This window comes from Branchiostoma lanceolatum, chromosome 4 (assembly GCF_035083965.1).
Source record: "Branchiostoma lanceolatum isolate klBraLanc5 chromosome 4, klBraLanc5.hap2, whole genome shotgun sequence".
Lineage (NCBI taxonomy): Eukaryota > Metazoa > Chordata > Leptocardii > Amphioxiformes > Branchiostomatidae > Branchiostoma > Branchiostoma lanceolatum.
Genome location: NC_089725.1, coordinates 24,645,385 through 24,661,337, shown reverse-complemented (window position 1 = coordinate 24,661,337; position 15,953 = coordinate 24,645,385). Strand labels below are relative to the sequence as shown.

Sequence of the window (15,953 nt, the reverse complement as noted above, 5' to 3'; positions counted from 1 at the left end):
GCACCCCTAAATTCGTACACATTGTTTTATTTTATTCATTTGTCCCCTATTCATTATTCACAGAAACCAGAAGGATGACCTTCTGAAAGAGATGCAGGAGTCTGAGAGGAGCTTCAGGAACCAGATAGCATCCATTGAGAAGAAGGCTCATGAGAGCTGGGTAAGTGACAATTCTACTTATATTGCAGGAGAAAACATAGTATTTGCTTTGCACTTCTTCATGCAAATAGTTGGAAAACAAGGCTTCAAAATACCAACCTAAGTTTCATGCTATGCTGCTTGTTGTGAAATATCTTGAATTGAGTAAAAGGTTGAAAATTTGTAATTATTTCATTTCTACACAGATGGCTGCCAGGACGTCAGAACGTGAAGCACAGGACTCCAAAAGAGAAGCTGCCTCACTAAGGCAGAAGTGAGTAGCCTAGAAATAGTTCCATAAGACATTCTTTGAGTCCAAAGCAATTTTGATTTATGACAATTTAATGGAAATATTAATGGAAATTTAGGTGCCAAATGTGCTAAATTGCTAATCACATGGTCTAAAGTGTGTAACATTATATGGATTCATGGCTTCATTGAGAGTCATTCAAAGAGTCTTCAATGTTTGCAATGTTGAGAAAGCTGTATACCCTTCCCACAACGCAACTTAGATGTACATTTCTGTTATCCTCTGCAGGTTGCTGGAAGTTGAGAATGCCCTCGCCAAAGAGAAGGACAAATACCTGATGCAGTCTCCACCTCTGATCAAGCCAACACCCATCAATGGTACATGTACAACTTAAGGTCTTTCAGAGACAAGATGTTTGGATATTTTTCATGTAGACATCTACCATATGGAACCATACCACTGCTGACTTGTACTGATGGAATCAAAGCAAGTTTTTCCTGGTGATTGTGAGAGATAATGAGAGATGATTGTAAGAGACAAACTGCTGTCATCTACATGTATCCTTTACCTATCATAACGTTTTCTTCTTATTTCAGGGCCGCCACCTTTCCCTCCTCGATTTTCCCCACCCCTGCTTCCCCCAGGAGCACCCAGGCACGGTAGGTACAACTACATGTCTTACCACAACCAGTAGCTTTGCACCATCTGACAAGTTGATGTATGACCGTTGTGCTGGGCAACTCATCTCTCCATGTTGTATACCAATGGAAATACTTATGGAATACAGAGAATGAAAGGACTAAGCCTTTAGATGTTCAGTGTTCAGAGCCCAAACTCTTCCTGCTTAACTATCATTTGTACCAAGAAATGTTGCTGAGGATCTACTTCTGCTTGAAAATAAGGTCCAGGTTTTTAATGTGCAAACATGTGTTAAAGACTTAAAGTGTTATTGTGTATGGCAATAATTCCTGTGTTTATATTTCCACTATCCAGGCCCTCCCTTTGGCAGAAGCCCGCCTCCAGGCCGCAATGGTGATTTTGACGGACCCCCTTCTCCACCCCCAGAGATGGCTTTCCGAGGTCCCCCACCACCCATGGGGCCCCCTCCCCTCGGACCACCCCCATTCCGTGGCCCTCCGGACGACTTCCCAGACAGAGACTTCGACCGCCGTAGACCGTCCTCTGAACGAGACTTTCCTCCTGACAGAGATTTTGACCGTAGACCGCCATCAGAACCGTTTGGCCATCCTGACCGGGACTTCGGACCTGACCGGGATTATGGCCCAGGTCCACACAGAGGTCCCCCCATGGATTTCCCACCCCCTAGAGGAGGCCTCCCTCCGATGACACCCCCTGGCATGAGGAGAGGGTCAGCTCCCCTCCCTCCCATGGCACGCGGACCCCCTTCATCTGGCAGAATGTCAGGCCCCAGAGAGCTGAGAGGACCTCCCAGGAGACCAGGTTTGTCCTTTCAGGAGTTGTATTGTCAACATTCCAATGGTAGCACTCGACTGATTATTGTTGTAGATATGAAAAGATGAAGTTTTGTAGTCAATTATGACTTGAAAGACGTTATTTTACTACATTTATGAATTTTCATATGAACATTGATTCAACGCTATATCTTTGCTCTTGTGATTTTGATATGAATCTCTTCACCTGTGATGTTCTCCTTGCTCTGTGTGCTTTTCTCTGAGCTGTCTTGTGTGTTGTCTGTCTTTCAGATGAGGAGTCAGGCTCACAAGGTGACCTCCTCTGTTCACGTCTTTTTCTGAATTTCTTGTAATCTTTGTGATCTTTCAATGTCCACACATGACTTTAGTGGTGTACCTGTACCTTGAGATATTTCTTGGCTTATTTCTTTCTTAGTTTGCGTCCTGTGCACTTTTGTGACTGTATCTCTCCCTTCATACAGCCACATTTTAGGATGTGATATTCTGTTGACTAATACAGAACTTGACTTTTGTCTCTCACAGACTCCAGATCAACTGGGCCCCCCTCCCCTCCCCCCATGGGTATACCACGGACATCATCACCATTGGACTCCCCACAGGTGAGTGGTCAAAACTCGTACGTTGTTGCTTAACCTTTAGCACACTGAAGTAGCCGTTTGGCACCCAATTCCCTATTGGTTACAGAGTTAGGCAGCAGGGAGAAGGTTAACACTGTTGTAAAGATTACATGTTCCAGTTTGTTTTAAAAACTATGCAGACACTTAGGCCTTTCTAATCTGTTGTTAGGATTGTATTTTGTAGATTCAATTTTCAGAGTTTTCCCAGAATATGATATAATATAGGTAAGTTTATTGCAAATTTCTACCTAGAGGCTAATTGCGAGTAACACGAAGAGACAAATAAACAATGAAGAACAATATAGCATGTGACTACTCTATCCTAAATGCTGACTCTAAAAGTTAATTTGTTAGGTTTGAATATAAAAATGTAAGTTTAAATTTGTGCCTGTCTTGCTTTGCAGCACTACATGGGCCCCCCACCTCCTGGCGGCCCCCCTCCACAACACTTCAGCCCCCATGGTCCTCCCCCTCTCCGTAGATCCCCCAACCCCCCTCCCATGGGGAGAAGACCACCCCCGAGTGATGACGACAGAAGGGACCGGTCTCAACAGCAGTCCTCCAGACTCCCCACGTAGTACAAACACCTCAGAGGACACAAACACTGTCTTTTAACCCCTGGTTTTGACTGGAGGTTCTTAAGTGTCTCGATTGTCCAGCCTTACAAAGTGGCACATCTTCTGCTCATATGTAAGGTATCTTTTTAAAGACGTTAGGATGCAAAGTCATGAGAAGTATGAAGCAATCATTTTGTTGCATATGTATGTAGGACAACTAGGGGAGTTTCCTCTAAATTTTTGAAGGGTTGAAAGAAAATGAATGAAAGTGGCTGTTTGAATCTGGTATGTTTGTATGAGTTATGGTTTAGTTATTATGACCATGACTTGATAAATACTAAAATCAGTGTCGATTTAATTCTTATGGTAAAGGTTATTTGAAATGGTGTATGTGAAGCTCTTTGGTTTCGCATGTTAAGCAATGGTTACTTTCTGCTTCACTTAGTTTGAGTTCCTACCAAATGTGGTAATTATTTTGGAGTACTGTACATGGTAGATTATTTAGTGTGTTCCCTTAGGTGGAGTACTGTTGTGTCTGGAAAGGACAAACTTTGTGATAATGTACTCTTAATGAATGTACTACACTTGAATGTGTCAGTGTTTCTAGTAGTATTCATAGTGAGACAACCTGTGATTTTGGATAGGTGGTTTCAGTGGGCATAGCAGGTTTTTGGTGCTTACCTGGGTAGCTAGTCTCAGTGGTAGAGCAGACAAACTAGAACTTTGTGTGAGCATTTGCATTTTATGAGCTGTCAACAATGTTTATGCCTTACATGCTGCCTTTAACATAGATTTAAGGTAAATGGTAGGTAGGGGTGACCTTACCAGTTATTTTTATGGTGGATGATGTTGCTGCCAAAAGTGTGGACCATATTTAAATGGATATGCCTGCTACATGACATTTACAATGCAAAGAAAATTTCTCAACATTTTCTTTAGTAATCTAGTTTAATAGTGTAAGAAATAATGTAAAGCCTTTAAGCGGTTTTGCATGCTTGCAATTGTGTGTAAAAAGTTGTACAGAATACAAAGAAGCTACAATAAGAGAGTGTAAAGGAAATGTTGTAAAACAGATACTTGAGTATGTTCAGACAGACAGAATTTGTTATCTTAGCTTTGTCTCAACTAGGATGTCCCCTAACTCAACATGTTTGGGATGAGTACAAATGTACATGGAAAAGTCATTCTGACCATTATATATGTGGAAATTCGCCAACCAAATGTCACAAATAGTTCTTTAATATTTTGTTAGATATCCAGTATCCAAAGCTCAGGCGGAGGGGACATCTTTTGTCACAACTATTGTCAAACTGTTGTGCTGCTACTAATGTCACTGGGATGTTGTGTGGAAACTGTCCTTCCACAGACAGAAAACATGTATTTTATTCCAGACTATATTTATTGTGATTCTAAAGCTGTGCAAAGCTGCCTTGTACAATGGAGTGGCTTTAGTAGGGAGTCTTTTATTCCTCATCTGAGTTAGTCTGGAGCCACCACAAACTGTCCAAGAAATAAAACAACTTTAAACTGGTATGCACTGCTTGGACTGGTTCGTTTTTTATAGGAGGATCCTGACAATTATTTCAGGTGAGTTGGCAAAACAGAATGTATATCATTTTGATGAGGAAACACTTGAGATATCAGTAGTCAGGTTTGAATATTCTCTGCAACATCTTCAATTTTCACACAAGAAACAGGACATGTTGAAATATAAAGCAACAGGAATTTGGAAGAACAAGATTAAGATTAATCAGCCTTTTATTTCATTCCTGTTAATCTCAGCCCGGGAAAGAAGCCTGTAGCAACGAGTCTTCTACCAGTGACATAGAACATGTACCCACTTTTGAAGTTCAAGGAGCACACAATGAATAAACAACTAGATTTTGATAACGTTTTAACCGTAAGAGAAAGTCACCATGTGAACACATTCATGAAACCAGTGCAGACTTACACCTTGCATGGTAAACCTGCCATGCCAATTTCTATAAACACTGGAGAGACAAGTTACAACCTTTGTTCCTGTACCAAGTCCTTTGTTAGTAAACCATGTACCATTAGGTATGATCAATCAGTCCTACTTTATCATCTCAATACTGCAAACGTTGACTTCAGTTTTACAGAAAATGACTCAACCTGTCGTGTTTACGTTGACAGTTGTGGAGAACTTCAAAGAGCTTTACAACTTCTGAAACGAAACATATATAAAAGAACTACACCGTGAGTGGCTCGATATTTGCCTATAGACGGTCATAAGCATAAGGAATATTCGTGTTTGACGGTTGAAAGCAGGACCCTCTAGGCTATTGAAGGGCGCAGGATTGCATCAGACAGCATCTCAACGGCAAAGCCTTTGTCGCCTCCTGGGTTCTTGGTGCTTCTGTGGATGGAGAAGACAAGTTATAAGCATGTGTTTCGTAGTTTTCAATTGCAATCGTTTGGTAGATACGATATGAATGATTTCCGGGTGTCCAGTTAGTATACAGCCTCTGACCTCGGTGCTGAAATGCCATTGATTGACTTCTGTTGGTTCCTTTCCCACCGGTGCGATGGTAAACATACAGAACCCACTACTTACGGCAGCTGTGCCTTGTACCACTCCAGCGCCTGCTTGGCTATGGGGCCGGCGATGATAGCAGGGTCCGTCTCCGGGTTGTTCTCGGACAGGACCGGCACGATGAAGGTCCTCTCGGGGGCGTCGAAGATGCGGACGACGGCGCGGACGATCGTGACGCGGTCGGGCCCAGGCTGGATCGTAAGCTGTGCACGTGCAATATTTAATCATTGCAGAGTGAGTCTTTGAGTAGAACTAGTATTCTCTTCTAAGTAAAATACTTAAGAATGATTTCAAAGTTTGATTAGAAAGTCACCCAGTGCATCTTCCCCTTTCTAGTCGGACTAAAGAGTTGTAAGTAAACATGCGTATTCGTCTCGTATTACGTAATGGAAAAAAATCGCAACAACACAAGGCCATAGTTAACAGTTATCGACTCCAAATCACCCGATGAGTCTATTTATAGGTTTTGAAGGAATATGTAAGATCCTACTACCCTACCTGAGTGACGTTGAAGCGGCGTTGTTCCCTGGGAAGTTCAGCGACATGGTAGGCCCAGAGACAGTCACACTTGTCCTCAACCTTCGACTGGTCTCCGCGAGACATGTTTAAAGCCTTCTCATACAGCCTCTTGGTGGTCTAGACATGAAAAAGAAACCATTTGTTTGTACACATCTACTGCTAATTCTACACATGCCCTGTCAACATTAAGGGAGTTGCGCAATCCTCTCACATTGACACAAAAGTTGACAGGGCGTAAGATATTTCATCAAAATAGTCCACGAAGTGCGTGTCTGCGCCTGGTTTTTAAGACGCTCACTTTGTGCCATACACATACCGATACCAATGATAAACAGAAGGTTTTCTTTGCAAGATTTATGCAGATTGAATTCTTCATCTTGTTCGTAGTTGTCTTGATTTTCACAATCTTCAAAAGTCCAAAGTTCAGTGTTTATGAAAATTTCTGGGGAAACGTACCTGCAGGGCCAGCAACGTCTTCCTGCTGGCGTTACGGGATGAGAAGTACTGTTTCAGGATCTCCTGTTTCTCCGGGCACACTGATGAAGAGAAGGGCAATATCACATATCGTTATAGCAGCATACAACTCCAGAAGGCATTCCTATATTAGATGACAATGCTGCTTTTCACCGAAAGCATTTTTGATGATGGATAGTCGCTGTCTTGTCTATGGCGTTGATATCGTCGACTAGCAACACAGATAAACAGAGCCCTCATTTACAACACCCTTCATATTACCCGCACCAACCCTTTCCAAAATTCCTCGGCATGTACTATACAGAGCAAAGCTCGGCCTTACCATCCCGTGTCCTGACGCTACAGTCGTTACAGGTGTGCACGAGCCTGGCGCAGCTGCGGGAGTCCTGCAGGATGGCCTGGCACGTGGGCGGCGCGTCCACGTCGTTCTGTGCGAGCAGACCGCGCAGGGAGGGCAGGCTGATCAGGGCGGCGGGCAGGGAGGAGTCGTCCAGGGCGCGACGCCTCCGGCCCAGGAAACCTACGGGAAGGGGGAGACATGAAAATAGGCCAGCAATAAGAAAAGAAGTTATAAGAAAACGGTAACTTCAAAAGAAAACAGCCGAAAAAATGAGTCTGCAACGGAGGCTATGAAAACACGATATGCTATGTGACCTGTATCTTTGCTATATTTTGTCTGACCCGTACCTCCTCCCTCATGACCTCAATGAAAAGCGGCCTGCAGGGCGATTTGAGCTTGTCATGAATAAACAAAAGTTCAAACAAAATCTAAGCGAGGAGTATGAGCGGGATATTAGCGTATGACACAACCCCAGGATTTTGGACACAGTCGGGCATAATACACACCTCAATCTAGCGATCTGCCGCGATAGATAAATGACACTTACTGAACGTATCCTTAAAGAAGCCCGCGAAGTCATCTTCGAAGAAGTCCTTGATCTCCCTCCCGGCCGTCTGGAAGCCGTCCGCTATCTGATCTCCTGCGTCCTCGAAGAAGTCCTCCACCTTGTGAGAGAAGTCGTGTACTTGAGTCTTTGCCTGCTCCACGGCCTTCTTGGCGTGTCCGCTGGCGTTCTGCAGCACCCTGCCCACCTGGTCCAGACCACTGCAGGAAGGCATGTATAGTATAACGCAGTTGTTGACAGGCAGAAATCTGTTGTTTAGAGATCAAATCCAGTGACGAAATGCTTGTCTTATTTACCTTCGCTACTGCCACTCAGCTAGGTCCATTTTACAATTTCTTCTTGTATTCGATGACCTACTAGTGTGTCATATTTGTCGTGTACGGTCATATTGTTATCGCGAATGCAAAGTTAGTTTCTAAAACGTTCAAAGTTAGTTGCTTTACTTCATTCATTCATGTATCTATTCCTTCACTCACCCTGCCACGGTCTGCAGATGCATGTTGATTCCCCGTAGAAACTTCTCGGTGTTCCCGAGGGCATCAGCGGCTCCATCGGCCGTCTCGCCAGCCGACCCGACGTACTCGCTCGCAGACGAGAACGCGTCGGCCACGTCTTCCTCCACGAACTCTCTGACATCGTCGCGGAGTTCTTTGAAAGTAGGGGTCACCTTTTCGTCCACAAAGAGCGATATGTCCTTGCCGAAATTCTAAAGGACAGATTGGACGTTAGAATTAACGACACACAACTTTTCCTAGACGTTGTCATACTGGCCAGCAGTACCTAAACCAATGACGTTACATAAGTTTTCTCAGCAACTATATCCAGCAATCACCAGAACAACGCTGACAAATGCCGCTGAAAGTTAATTTCGTCGGATAAGGTATACATCTCACATGGTTTGTTGTGAGTTACCCCATGTCCCCACTGCAGTTATGATGGAACAAATTATGTCATATTAAACGTAACAAAGTACATGTTCATTGTCTCCGCCAGCATTGTTCTGGAACAATGGTACACCGTAGTGCCCATGGAAACGGTGGCAAACAAAACAGTTCTAAGGCCTGCCTGAATCGACACGTCGTTGCGACTTGTGCTCTGTTTGTTTGTTAGTTCGTTAGTTTGTTTTCCGCACGAGACACCGTTCAGCTAAAGATGGCAGTATCATTTCACAAGAGCGGGTGCCTGTGTACCGACTGCCTGTACAACATAGACGAGTGCGTCCAAAAAATCGCGGCCTGTCCTCACGGTCCGCCCGGAAGCTACCTGTGGGACTCCAGCTTGACCGTGACATTGAGGGGGTGTATGCCGTACGACAGCTTCCACCAGAGCAAGATCATCCAGCGCTACGTGGACACAAACTTCAGACCCGTTCTGGAAAAGCTGCTCCTCTTTTCAATCGTCTATCGTGATTATCTCGTGGAAAGCTCAGTCGGACAACAACTGACGAAAACAGAGAGCAAAGTGGGTGACGAAAACCACAAAGACGGTCTCGAGAAGAAGTCAGCGGAAAGGAACGATCACACCAGCGGGGAGATGCGCGGCGATGACGGCAATACCTCTCGACAGGAAGGGGGAAATCACCAGAGAGCCACTGAAAATATTCTGCTAAGTGTTGCCGAGAAAGGCGACATTGGAAACAAAGGGAAGTTGGCAGGCCTTGGAAAAAGTGCACAGCCACAGGGAGGAGGTGGGGACCTCAGGGAGGCTGACGACACCAGGGTCGGACGTGAAGATAGCAAGGTCTCGCTGAAACTGAACAAAAAGGGGCATCTAAGCCGCAAGCGTTCTTACATCAAGATGCGTCAGATGGGTGAAGACTGGATAGTTTCCTACCGTCTAGCCCTGCTGGAGAGGTTCTCCATGATGTGTACCTACGGGCCGGCCGCGGCCGTGCTGGCCAAGTACACTCCAGAGATCTGGCCATGGCTGCAGGGCTTCATGCTGGACTTGGCAGATCAGACGGAAACGATGATACCTAAGAAGGACCACCTCGACTGCCCCTCCTGTCGCCAGGGAGCCTTCGGGCTGAGGCTGTACAGCGACGGCGGGGTGTCCTACCTCCTGCACGATGTGATCGTTCTGACCGAGCAGGACGACCTGGTCCGCGCCCTGCTACAGGAGACTGGGGACATCCCGACGTTCGCTACCTGCATCGCCACAATACTCAGGAAGCACAACAGCTTCAGGGTTCTGTGGATGGCGCTCAGGACGGGTCTCTACATCCTGGAAACCGGCGGCATCATGGGCTACAAAGCGCTCAAAGACGCCGACGTTCTCCCTGCTGTCCTGGTGTTCATCGAGAGGGCGAGGGGGTGGAAGAGTTGCGACTTCGTGAGAGCGCTGCTGAAGTGGGCGATGGTGATGCGGCTGTTCCTGGACGGGACGATGGAGCTGCACTACTTTCGGCGCAAGAGCCTGCGGGTCCGTCTGCAGATGGACGAGGGCGATGATTTCTACTCCCTGCGGCAGGAAATGTACGAAGTCGAGGACCCGGCGGAGGGAGTGATGCCCGTGTTCTGCTCCAATCCCCCCTGCACGAGGTAGGTGGGCGGGTGTACAACATAGGCCACGATTTTTGTAATCATGTCTAAGTAAGATGTTTAAAGTCATTTGCCTCCATAACCTCATACATTTTATAATTCACACGTGCCGCACCATCTATGTGCTAAAATTCTGGGGTTTAAATGAGATATGGGTATTGAAAAAAGTTTTCTTTGTCAGATTGTTTGGTTGTTTTTCACTCAAAATCATCTCCATCCTTTTGCAGCTACGTAAGCGACAAAAGAAAACGCATGGATCCGTTCCGGACGTGCAGATACTGTAAGCTGGCGCAGTACTGCAGCGCGGAGTGCCACGCGGACCACTGGCACGCTCCCGGGCCGGACGGCCACATGAGCCGCTGCTTCTCCCGCGACATGCTGGTCTCAAACTGCAAGAACCTCGACTGACTGTGAGCTGAGAAAGATTCGCTTCTATTCTGTAAATTTCAATAAATTGCGGCTGAGTGAAAGACTGCCAGATGACCAATTAATCCCTACATTGTTTTGTGTCGACGAGACATCGTCGTCAATTGGGTACATATTCTATGACACTCATTCTCATCATGATGTAATACATGTATACATGACACCGGTACCTCTGATTCCACTGAAGATGAAATATTTTGGAGGAAGATCTGAACCTTCAACACGGTTATGATTTTTTTTCTAATCTTTATTGACAGAGTTCAAATGACTGTCTTGATGTTTGCCATTTCATTCCGATAAAAATTAAACGTATTCAGACCGCATGCAATAATACAAGGCTCGAGCAGTTCTTGTTTTTTTCGCCTAAGGACACACATCACATCCATACTGTTTGCAAGCGTTTCCCCCTCTTGTACGTCGTCACTACCACCTACCTGGAAGACAGTCGCCACGTCCTTCTCGAAGAAGTCGACGAACTCCCGTCGGGTGTTCTCGGCCCAGATCGGCAGCTCCTCGCCGAAGAAGACCTTAGCGTCGGCGGTCGTGTTGACGAACCAGTCCGCCACGTCCCTCTCGAAGAAGTCAACAAGGTCCTCTTGGAACCACGTGGCGACATCTTCCTTCAGGTGCGAAGAGGAGAAAATGGATTTTTATTCTTGCGCAAGATACAAGTTTTCTGTTTGTAGTTTTCACCTACAAACTTCGGGGTGGGTGTGAGACAAAGTTGGTGTATAGAAGAAGAAATTTATTGTACGACAATTGTACACGGTACAATGTATGGCAACAACCAAACATATGCATAGTATAAAATAGAGGTATAGTATAGAAGTGCGGACCATTAGCAGGGACAAACCTTAAAGAATTCTCCAACATCTTCGAAGAACTCCTTGGTGTCGTTCCCGATTTCCTTGAAGAAGTCCCCGTCTATCCTGTCGCGGAAGTAGTGGTCCACCTCGTGGAAGACGCTTCCGTTGAACCACTCCCGCAGCTCCTTGCACAGCTGAAACGCAAACAGTTTAATATACAAGTTTGGGATTGTTTACTTCATCCCTCTCTTCATTCTTTTTCCTCCCTTCCCTCTTTCTTTCACTTTCTTTTGCTTTCCTGCCTTCTGTCTTTCTTTCTGTCTTTCTTTCTGTCTTTCTTTCTCTAGGCTTTCTTTCTCTAGGCTTTCTTTTTTCTTCTTTTTTTCTTCATTTTTGTTTTCAAGTTCCTTGCTCCTTCTTTGCTTTCTTTTCTTTTTACGTTCTATCCTTCCCTCTTTCCCCTCTCTACCCTACCTGACCGATGGCCTGTAAGAAGGGGTCCTTAGACGCGTCCCCCGGGTTGAGAAGCGTGGTCTGTCCCTCATCGTTGAGGAAAAGGCGTGTGATCTGCCGCACGACCTGGGCCTTCCTCTCGTGGCAGTTGTCGTTGTAAAACTCCACGCACCTGGAACAAGCGCCAAAATGACATTTATTTTTTTACGTCAACGACGGTCTCAGACTTGCCATAAAGGTTGGCCTGTTTGTCGACAAATACAATGTATGGTATAGCTTACCGACCGGTAAGATAACTGCACAATAAAACGTTGATCTCTTAAAAGTATCTCTGTCCCAAGCAGGCCGGGAAATGTCACTGCCTAGCGATCGCCATTCAGTGTTTTCATGACATACACTCACACTCATATACTCATACTCTTGCACGTGGTGCGTAGAACCGACTAGGTTCACTAGGCTTCGCCGGCCATGACATAGAAAATGAGGTTAAGAGTATACTCTTTCTTTCACCATCTTCATTCGTGATGACTCACCACCCCTAACCCATCACCCCTCCCCAGTGACCCACGTCCCTCACCTCTCGCCCAGACACGGCAGACAGCGCTCCTGTAGCCGTCTCCTCTCGGAGTCGTTACATCTCGCCAGCACGTCCTCCAGCACCTCGCCTGCCGCACGGGACTCCTCCTCCCTGTCTTTGTACTGACGCTCGAGCTGGGCAACCTGTGGCAATAACGGGGCGTCTAAACTGTCAACACCTCCTTGATATAACATAGAATCAGAACATGATCGTGTGAAATACTCTGCCGGCTTCACTTGTCTGACATGCGCATCTAGCAAAGGATAGCAAGTCATTTGACAACTCGAAGTGTGCAAAGTTTCCACTTCATGCAGATCACGAACTAAGATACATATATGTCATACAGCATTAGTCGAAGTATGGAGAAAGTATGGAGAAAGTTCATAATCTTTTTACTAACGTTTACAGGACACCGTGGGCACACCAAAAGTATCTACAATATTCTGGTGTCGCAAAAGTTCATATGAAATGTCACAGTGTCATCATGATTCCAGCTAACTGTTACCGTTAGTGTAAAATGTTCTGACCTTGTTCCTGAGCTCGAAAAGCACGCGCTCGTCCTTCCCCTTCATCCGGGAGATGTCCTCCAGGCGGCGGATGGCTTCGCTGAGCGACACGGAGATGTCTCCATACCCGAGCGTGCTGACCACTGCAGGGGGAGGGGATACACCTTAGCTCGTATCCAAGTTTGACAAGTAGGACCTTGCTACATCATATCTGTTCCTTTCACACCCACTTCTCCATTCTCTCCCTTTCCCTTACATACTTTCGCACGTACTTTCACGCATGCCCAATCATCTTCTAGTTAAATTGATTTCCTGACTATGAATCGCCAATTCTTTTCCTCATGTTCAAGCTTTGTATGAATTTGTGTGTAACGTTATATCCCATTCACTATACGGAGATACGGAGTTTATCAACTTGGGCGGTTCAGGTTTAAAGTATTTCTTCTTGGCTGAATGTAGCTGTTGTGCAGAGTTAAACAATATCGAGCTCGACGGAATAACATTACCTTACGTCTTTTGCTTACTGTGTGAAAGTTCTATTGAGTTAGGTTTCTTCAACAACACAAATTCTCTTTCACAAAGTCTCTCTGTGTCTTGACTCCTGGGTGAACTGTTATAATAATCCATGCTCACACACTTGCTTATTTTTCTACAACTGCGTAGGCAGAAATATTTGATTATTTTGGCAGATTTTCGTGAGGAAGGAAGACTCTCCGGTGCCAGTTCTTACAAGGGAAATATACTAAGAGCGAATGATAAGGTTTCCTCTTTCCACAAAATAGCATATCTAGATCTGGAGAAAGATAACACCATAACTAACTGAAACTATTGCTGCCTTTGCCGTCAGTGGATAATATAAACATGTGTTTGACTTACGGCTGAGTGTTTTAGGAGAAGCCTGTCCGTTGGGCGCACAGAAGACTACCGGGAGCAGCAGCAACAAAAACACAGCGGCCTTCATCCTGCTGGAATAGGGAACACTGAAAGTGAAACAGACAGACGAATGATTGAATGAATAGATAAATAAATAAATAAATAGATAAATAAATAGATGATTTCATATAGTATACTACTTTGTACTTGCACTAGAAACCCAAGGTAACTAAGGAGAAGAGCAAAAGTATTGGTTTTCTAATAAAAAAATCTTTTAAACACGACTTATCATATGCTCCCCGAAGTCTTAGGAAGCACAATATTATTGTACACACACTTTCTATGGGTCTTTACCTTAATGCTAGTATCTTTGGGGCCAGTGTTCGTTACGGCCTTGGTTGTCCTTTCATCACTACTGCGAGGATACTGTCTACATTATTCATGATCATGGACCACATGATGTCAGCAGAACAAAGTACAATGGTTCCTTTCAGCCCCAGCTGCCTCCGATCTTAGACATGTTGAACTATTTGCTGACGTTCGTAGTTGTGTGGTGCCAACAGGATGTTAGCCTTACGGCCATTGCATCATCTATGTACCATCGCGTGATTCTTACACTGACATGGACTTACCGTAATTTGTCAGGTACGATGTGTGACAAGGGAAAGATTACATTTTCTGTATTGGTACCCACCAACTTCCACACACCAACCAGATAAGTGTTCATTACGCAACAACCGGAAAATCACAAGCTTCATTCAAGGTCAACAAAGATTGTAACGTCCGTGGTCTGACCAAGGGGGCTAAAATCCTGACCCCGAGGTGCCATATGTATAAGACTATGTAATGAACGTTAAACAGATCTTGACATAATTGCTTATACCAGATGTCAGTTGCAAATAACAACTCAGATTTCCAACATACACATTTTAAGAAAATATTCCCTGCCATTTTGGAAGCTGCCTCCAATCAACCTCCTTGCTCCAATATTATATTATGAATTACATGCAAAGTCGAAAGACGTTTGCAAAACAACTCACCCTCACGACAATGGAATTAAAGGCCAGCACGATGTGTTTCTCCAAGGAGGTAAATATTTTAACCTCCTTGGTTTCTCTGTCTCAGTTAAACAAATAGTCCCTGAGTTCGACTTAACCTTTACAAACTTGCTTGACACGAGAGCCTTGCTGAGATAGTGATTTTGGTAGTCTGTGACTGGTACCAAGGATAAATAGCAGGCAAATCTCGCTGTGGGTCAATCTGGAAAAACAAACTGCGCAGTGTGTCGCAGTCAACCTACATCTGCCCGTCTTAACCTAAACATGTCTTCCCTGCACTTCCTCACGAACCCAGAAGTATTCTAACTCACACAGTATGTGCTCAGATGAAATCATCCCTAAATCGTCAGTACTTTCTACGTACCTGACTGGGATCCAAGACAGACTGTGAGGGCAAACTGTCGGCAGTATCGTCTCCGCGTCCTCGTCCAGCTAGCGGTGACTTCGACACAAAGGATCGTCAAGATGGCCAGAGCGTTTGTGCAAATTCAGCGAAAATTTAAATGTTAAAAGAACTTGTGAAAAGTTCCCCACACTGGCGTGTTGTGCATCCTGCTGTGGAGCATACCAAATCATCTGGCGGGGATTACATTTTCATCATCCACAAATAAAATTATTATACCTCACTCGTAACACCCTCATGTGGTTTAACAACTTTAGAAACGTTGGTAACGTACATCTTTAATGGCTTTGGTATAATCTTATAGAAGATAAGAGCAATCGTACTGAATCGAAAGTAATACACGTTCTTTGCCACTCCCTACAAGTGAGATTTGGGAAAACCCATGTTGGAGCTTTCTTATCTCCCGCCGGTTGACATTTCCGTGACTTCCTGTAGTCTGGAGCTGTAGGCCAGATGAGGAACTGGCCACACCGCCGGCCCAGTAGCTGCTCTTAACAAAACACGCGCTTCCAACATGTCTGGAGAGCGAGACTTGTTGTTTTCGTGACTCATCGGAGGGGCTATGGGGGTTATTGAGAAGTTAAGCTGTGTCTGAGAATAGGCACCGGGACTGGCAAGAGGCAATTACAGAACACTTTCCTCGCCATCGTTCTGAGCCTCAAATATCCTTGGGTTAAGGAAGACGTGACCTTGGAGATCCTTGGAACCTCGGCATGAGAAGAATGTGCTGAGAACCACTGTTGAAAAAAAGGTGTTGGCGATATACCTTTTCTTTGCGTTTTAATAAAACTTCGGCAGAATGCAAGGGGATAAGTGAGTGAGTGAGTGAGTGAGTGAGTGAGT

The 15,953-nt window shown here is 45.0% G+C and overlaps 3 protein-coding genes across 15 annotated transcripts in view; 2 read left to right on the top strand and 1 right to left on the bottom strand.

Moving 5' to 3' along the window:
* The window catches only part of LOC136433584 (transport and Golgi organization protein 1 homolog), a 32,835-nt gene extending 28,288 nt beyond the window's left edge, over positions 1–4,547 (top strand). For 10 of the 11 annotated variants that reach the window (XM_066425913.1, XM_066425912.1, XM_066425911.1 and 7 more), the window contains 8 exons: positions 64–160; positions 345–412; positions 677–765; positions 985–1,047; positions 1,382–1,849; positions 2,113–2,133; positions 2,365–2,441; positions 2,864–4,547. In XM_066425913.1, coding sequence (XP_066282010.1) covers positions 64–160; positions 345–412; positions 677–765; positions 985–1,047; positions 1,382–1,849; positions 2,113–2,133; positions 2,365–2,441; positions 2,864–3,037 — 1,057 coding nt within the window. In that variant the 3' untranslated portion in view covers positions 3,038–4,547. The remainder of the gene's footprint in view (positions 1–63; positions 161–344; positions 413–676; positions 766–984; positions 1,048–1,381; positions 1,850–2,112; positions 2,134–2,364; positions 2,442–2,863) is intronic. The other variant, XM_066425907.1, reaches the window with a different exon arrangement.
* Positions 4,548–4,756: 209 nt separating this feature from the next.
* LOC136433587 (uncharacterized) lies at positions 4,757–15,264 on the bottom strand. 3 transcript variants are annotated; one of them, XM_066425936.1, is made up of 14 exons: positions 15,072–15,264; positions 13,653–13,756; positions 12,798–12,919; positions 12,271–12,413; positions 11,715–11,865; positions 11,288–11,434; positions 10,869–11,054; positions 7,945–8,174; positions 7,451–7,668; positions 6,886–7,083; positions 6,546–6,625; positions 6,069–6,206; positions 5,592–5,773; positions 4,757–5,393 (listed from the first exon to the last, which is right to left on the bottom strand). In XM_066425936.1, exons 2-14 carry the CDS (start codon positions 13,735–13,737, stop codon positions 5,312–5,314), a joined length of 1,962 nt encoding a protein of 653 aa, XP_066282033.1. In that variant the 5' UTR covers positions 13,738–13,756; positions 15,072–15,264; the 3' UTR covers positions 4,757–5,311. The 3 variants fall into 3 exon arrangements, with proteins under 3 accessions (XP_066282033.1, XP_066282034.1, XP_066282035.1); XM_066425937.1 differs by having other exon boundaries at positions 13,653–13,741; XM_066425938.1 differs by having other exon boundaries at positions 13,653–13,738.
* LOC136433588 (uncharacterized) lies at positions 8,466–11,057 on the top strand. The gene is made up of 2 exons (XM_066425939.1): positions 8,466–10,008; positions 10,236–11,057. Exons 1-2 carry the CDS (start codon positions 8,621–8,623, stop codon positions 10,414–10,416), a joined length of 1,569 nt encoding a protein of 522 aa, XP_066282036.1. The 5' UTR covers positions 8,466–8,620; the 3' UTR covers positions 10,417–11,057.
* Positions 15,265–15,953: the final 689 nt, after the last annotated feature.

Bases quoted from the DNA above. Each gene is read 5' to 3' on its own strand.
- LOC136433587 (XM_066425936.1), bottom strand. From the start codon at position 13,737: ATGAAGGCCGCTGTGTTTTTGTTGCTGCTGCTCCCGGTAGTCTTCTGT. The intron at 7,084-7,450 runs GTAAGTGTCATT...CCCTTCCCGTAG, and splicing joins CTTCTTTAAGGATACGTTCA to GTTTCCTGGGCCGGAGGCGT. The intron at 6,626-6,885 runs GTAAGGCCGAGC...TCTCTTCATCAG, and splicing joins TAGCGTCAGGACACGGGATG to TGTGCCCGGAGAAACAGGAG.
- LOC136433588 (XM_066425939.1), top strand. From the start codon at position 8,621: ATGGCAGTATCATTTCACAAGAGCGGGTGCCTGTGTACCGACTGCCTG. The intron at 10,009-10,235 runs GTAGGTGGGCGG...ATCCTTTTGCAG, and splicing joins TCCAATCCCCCCTGCACGAG to CTACGTAAGCGACAAAAGAA.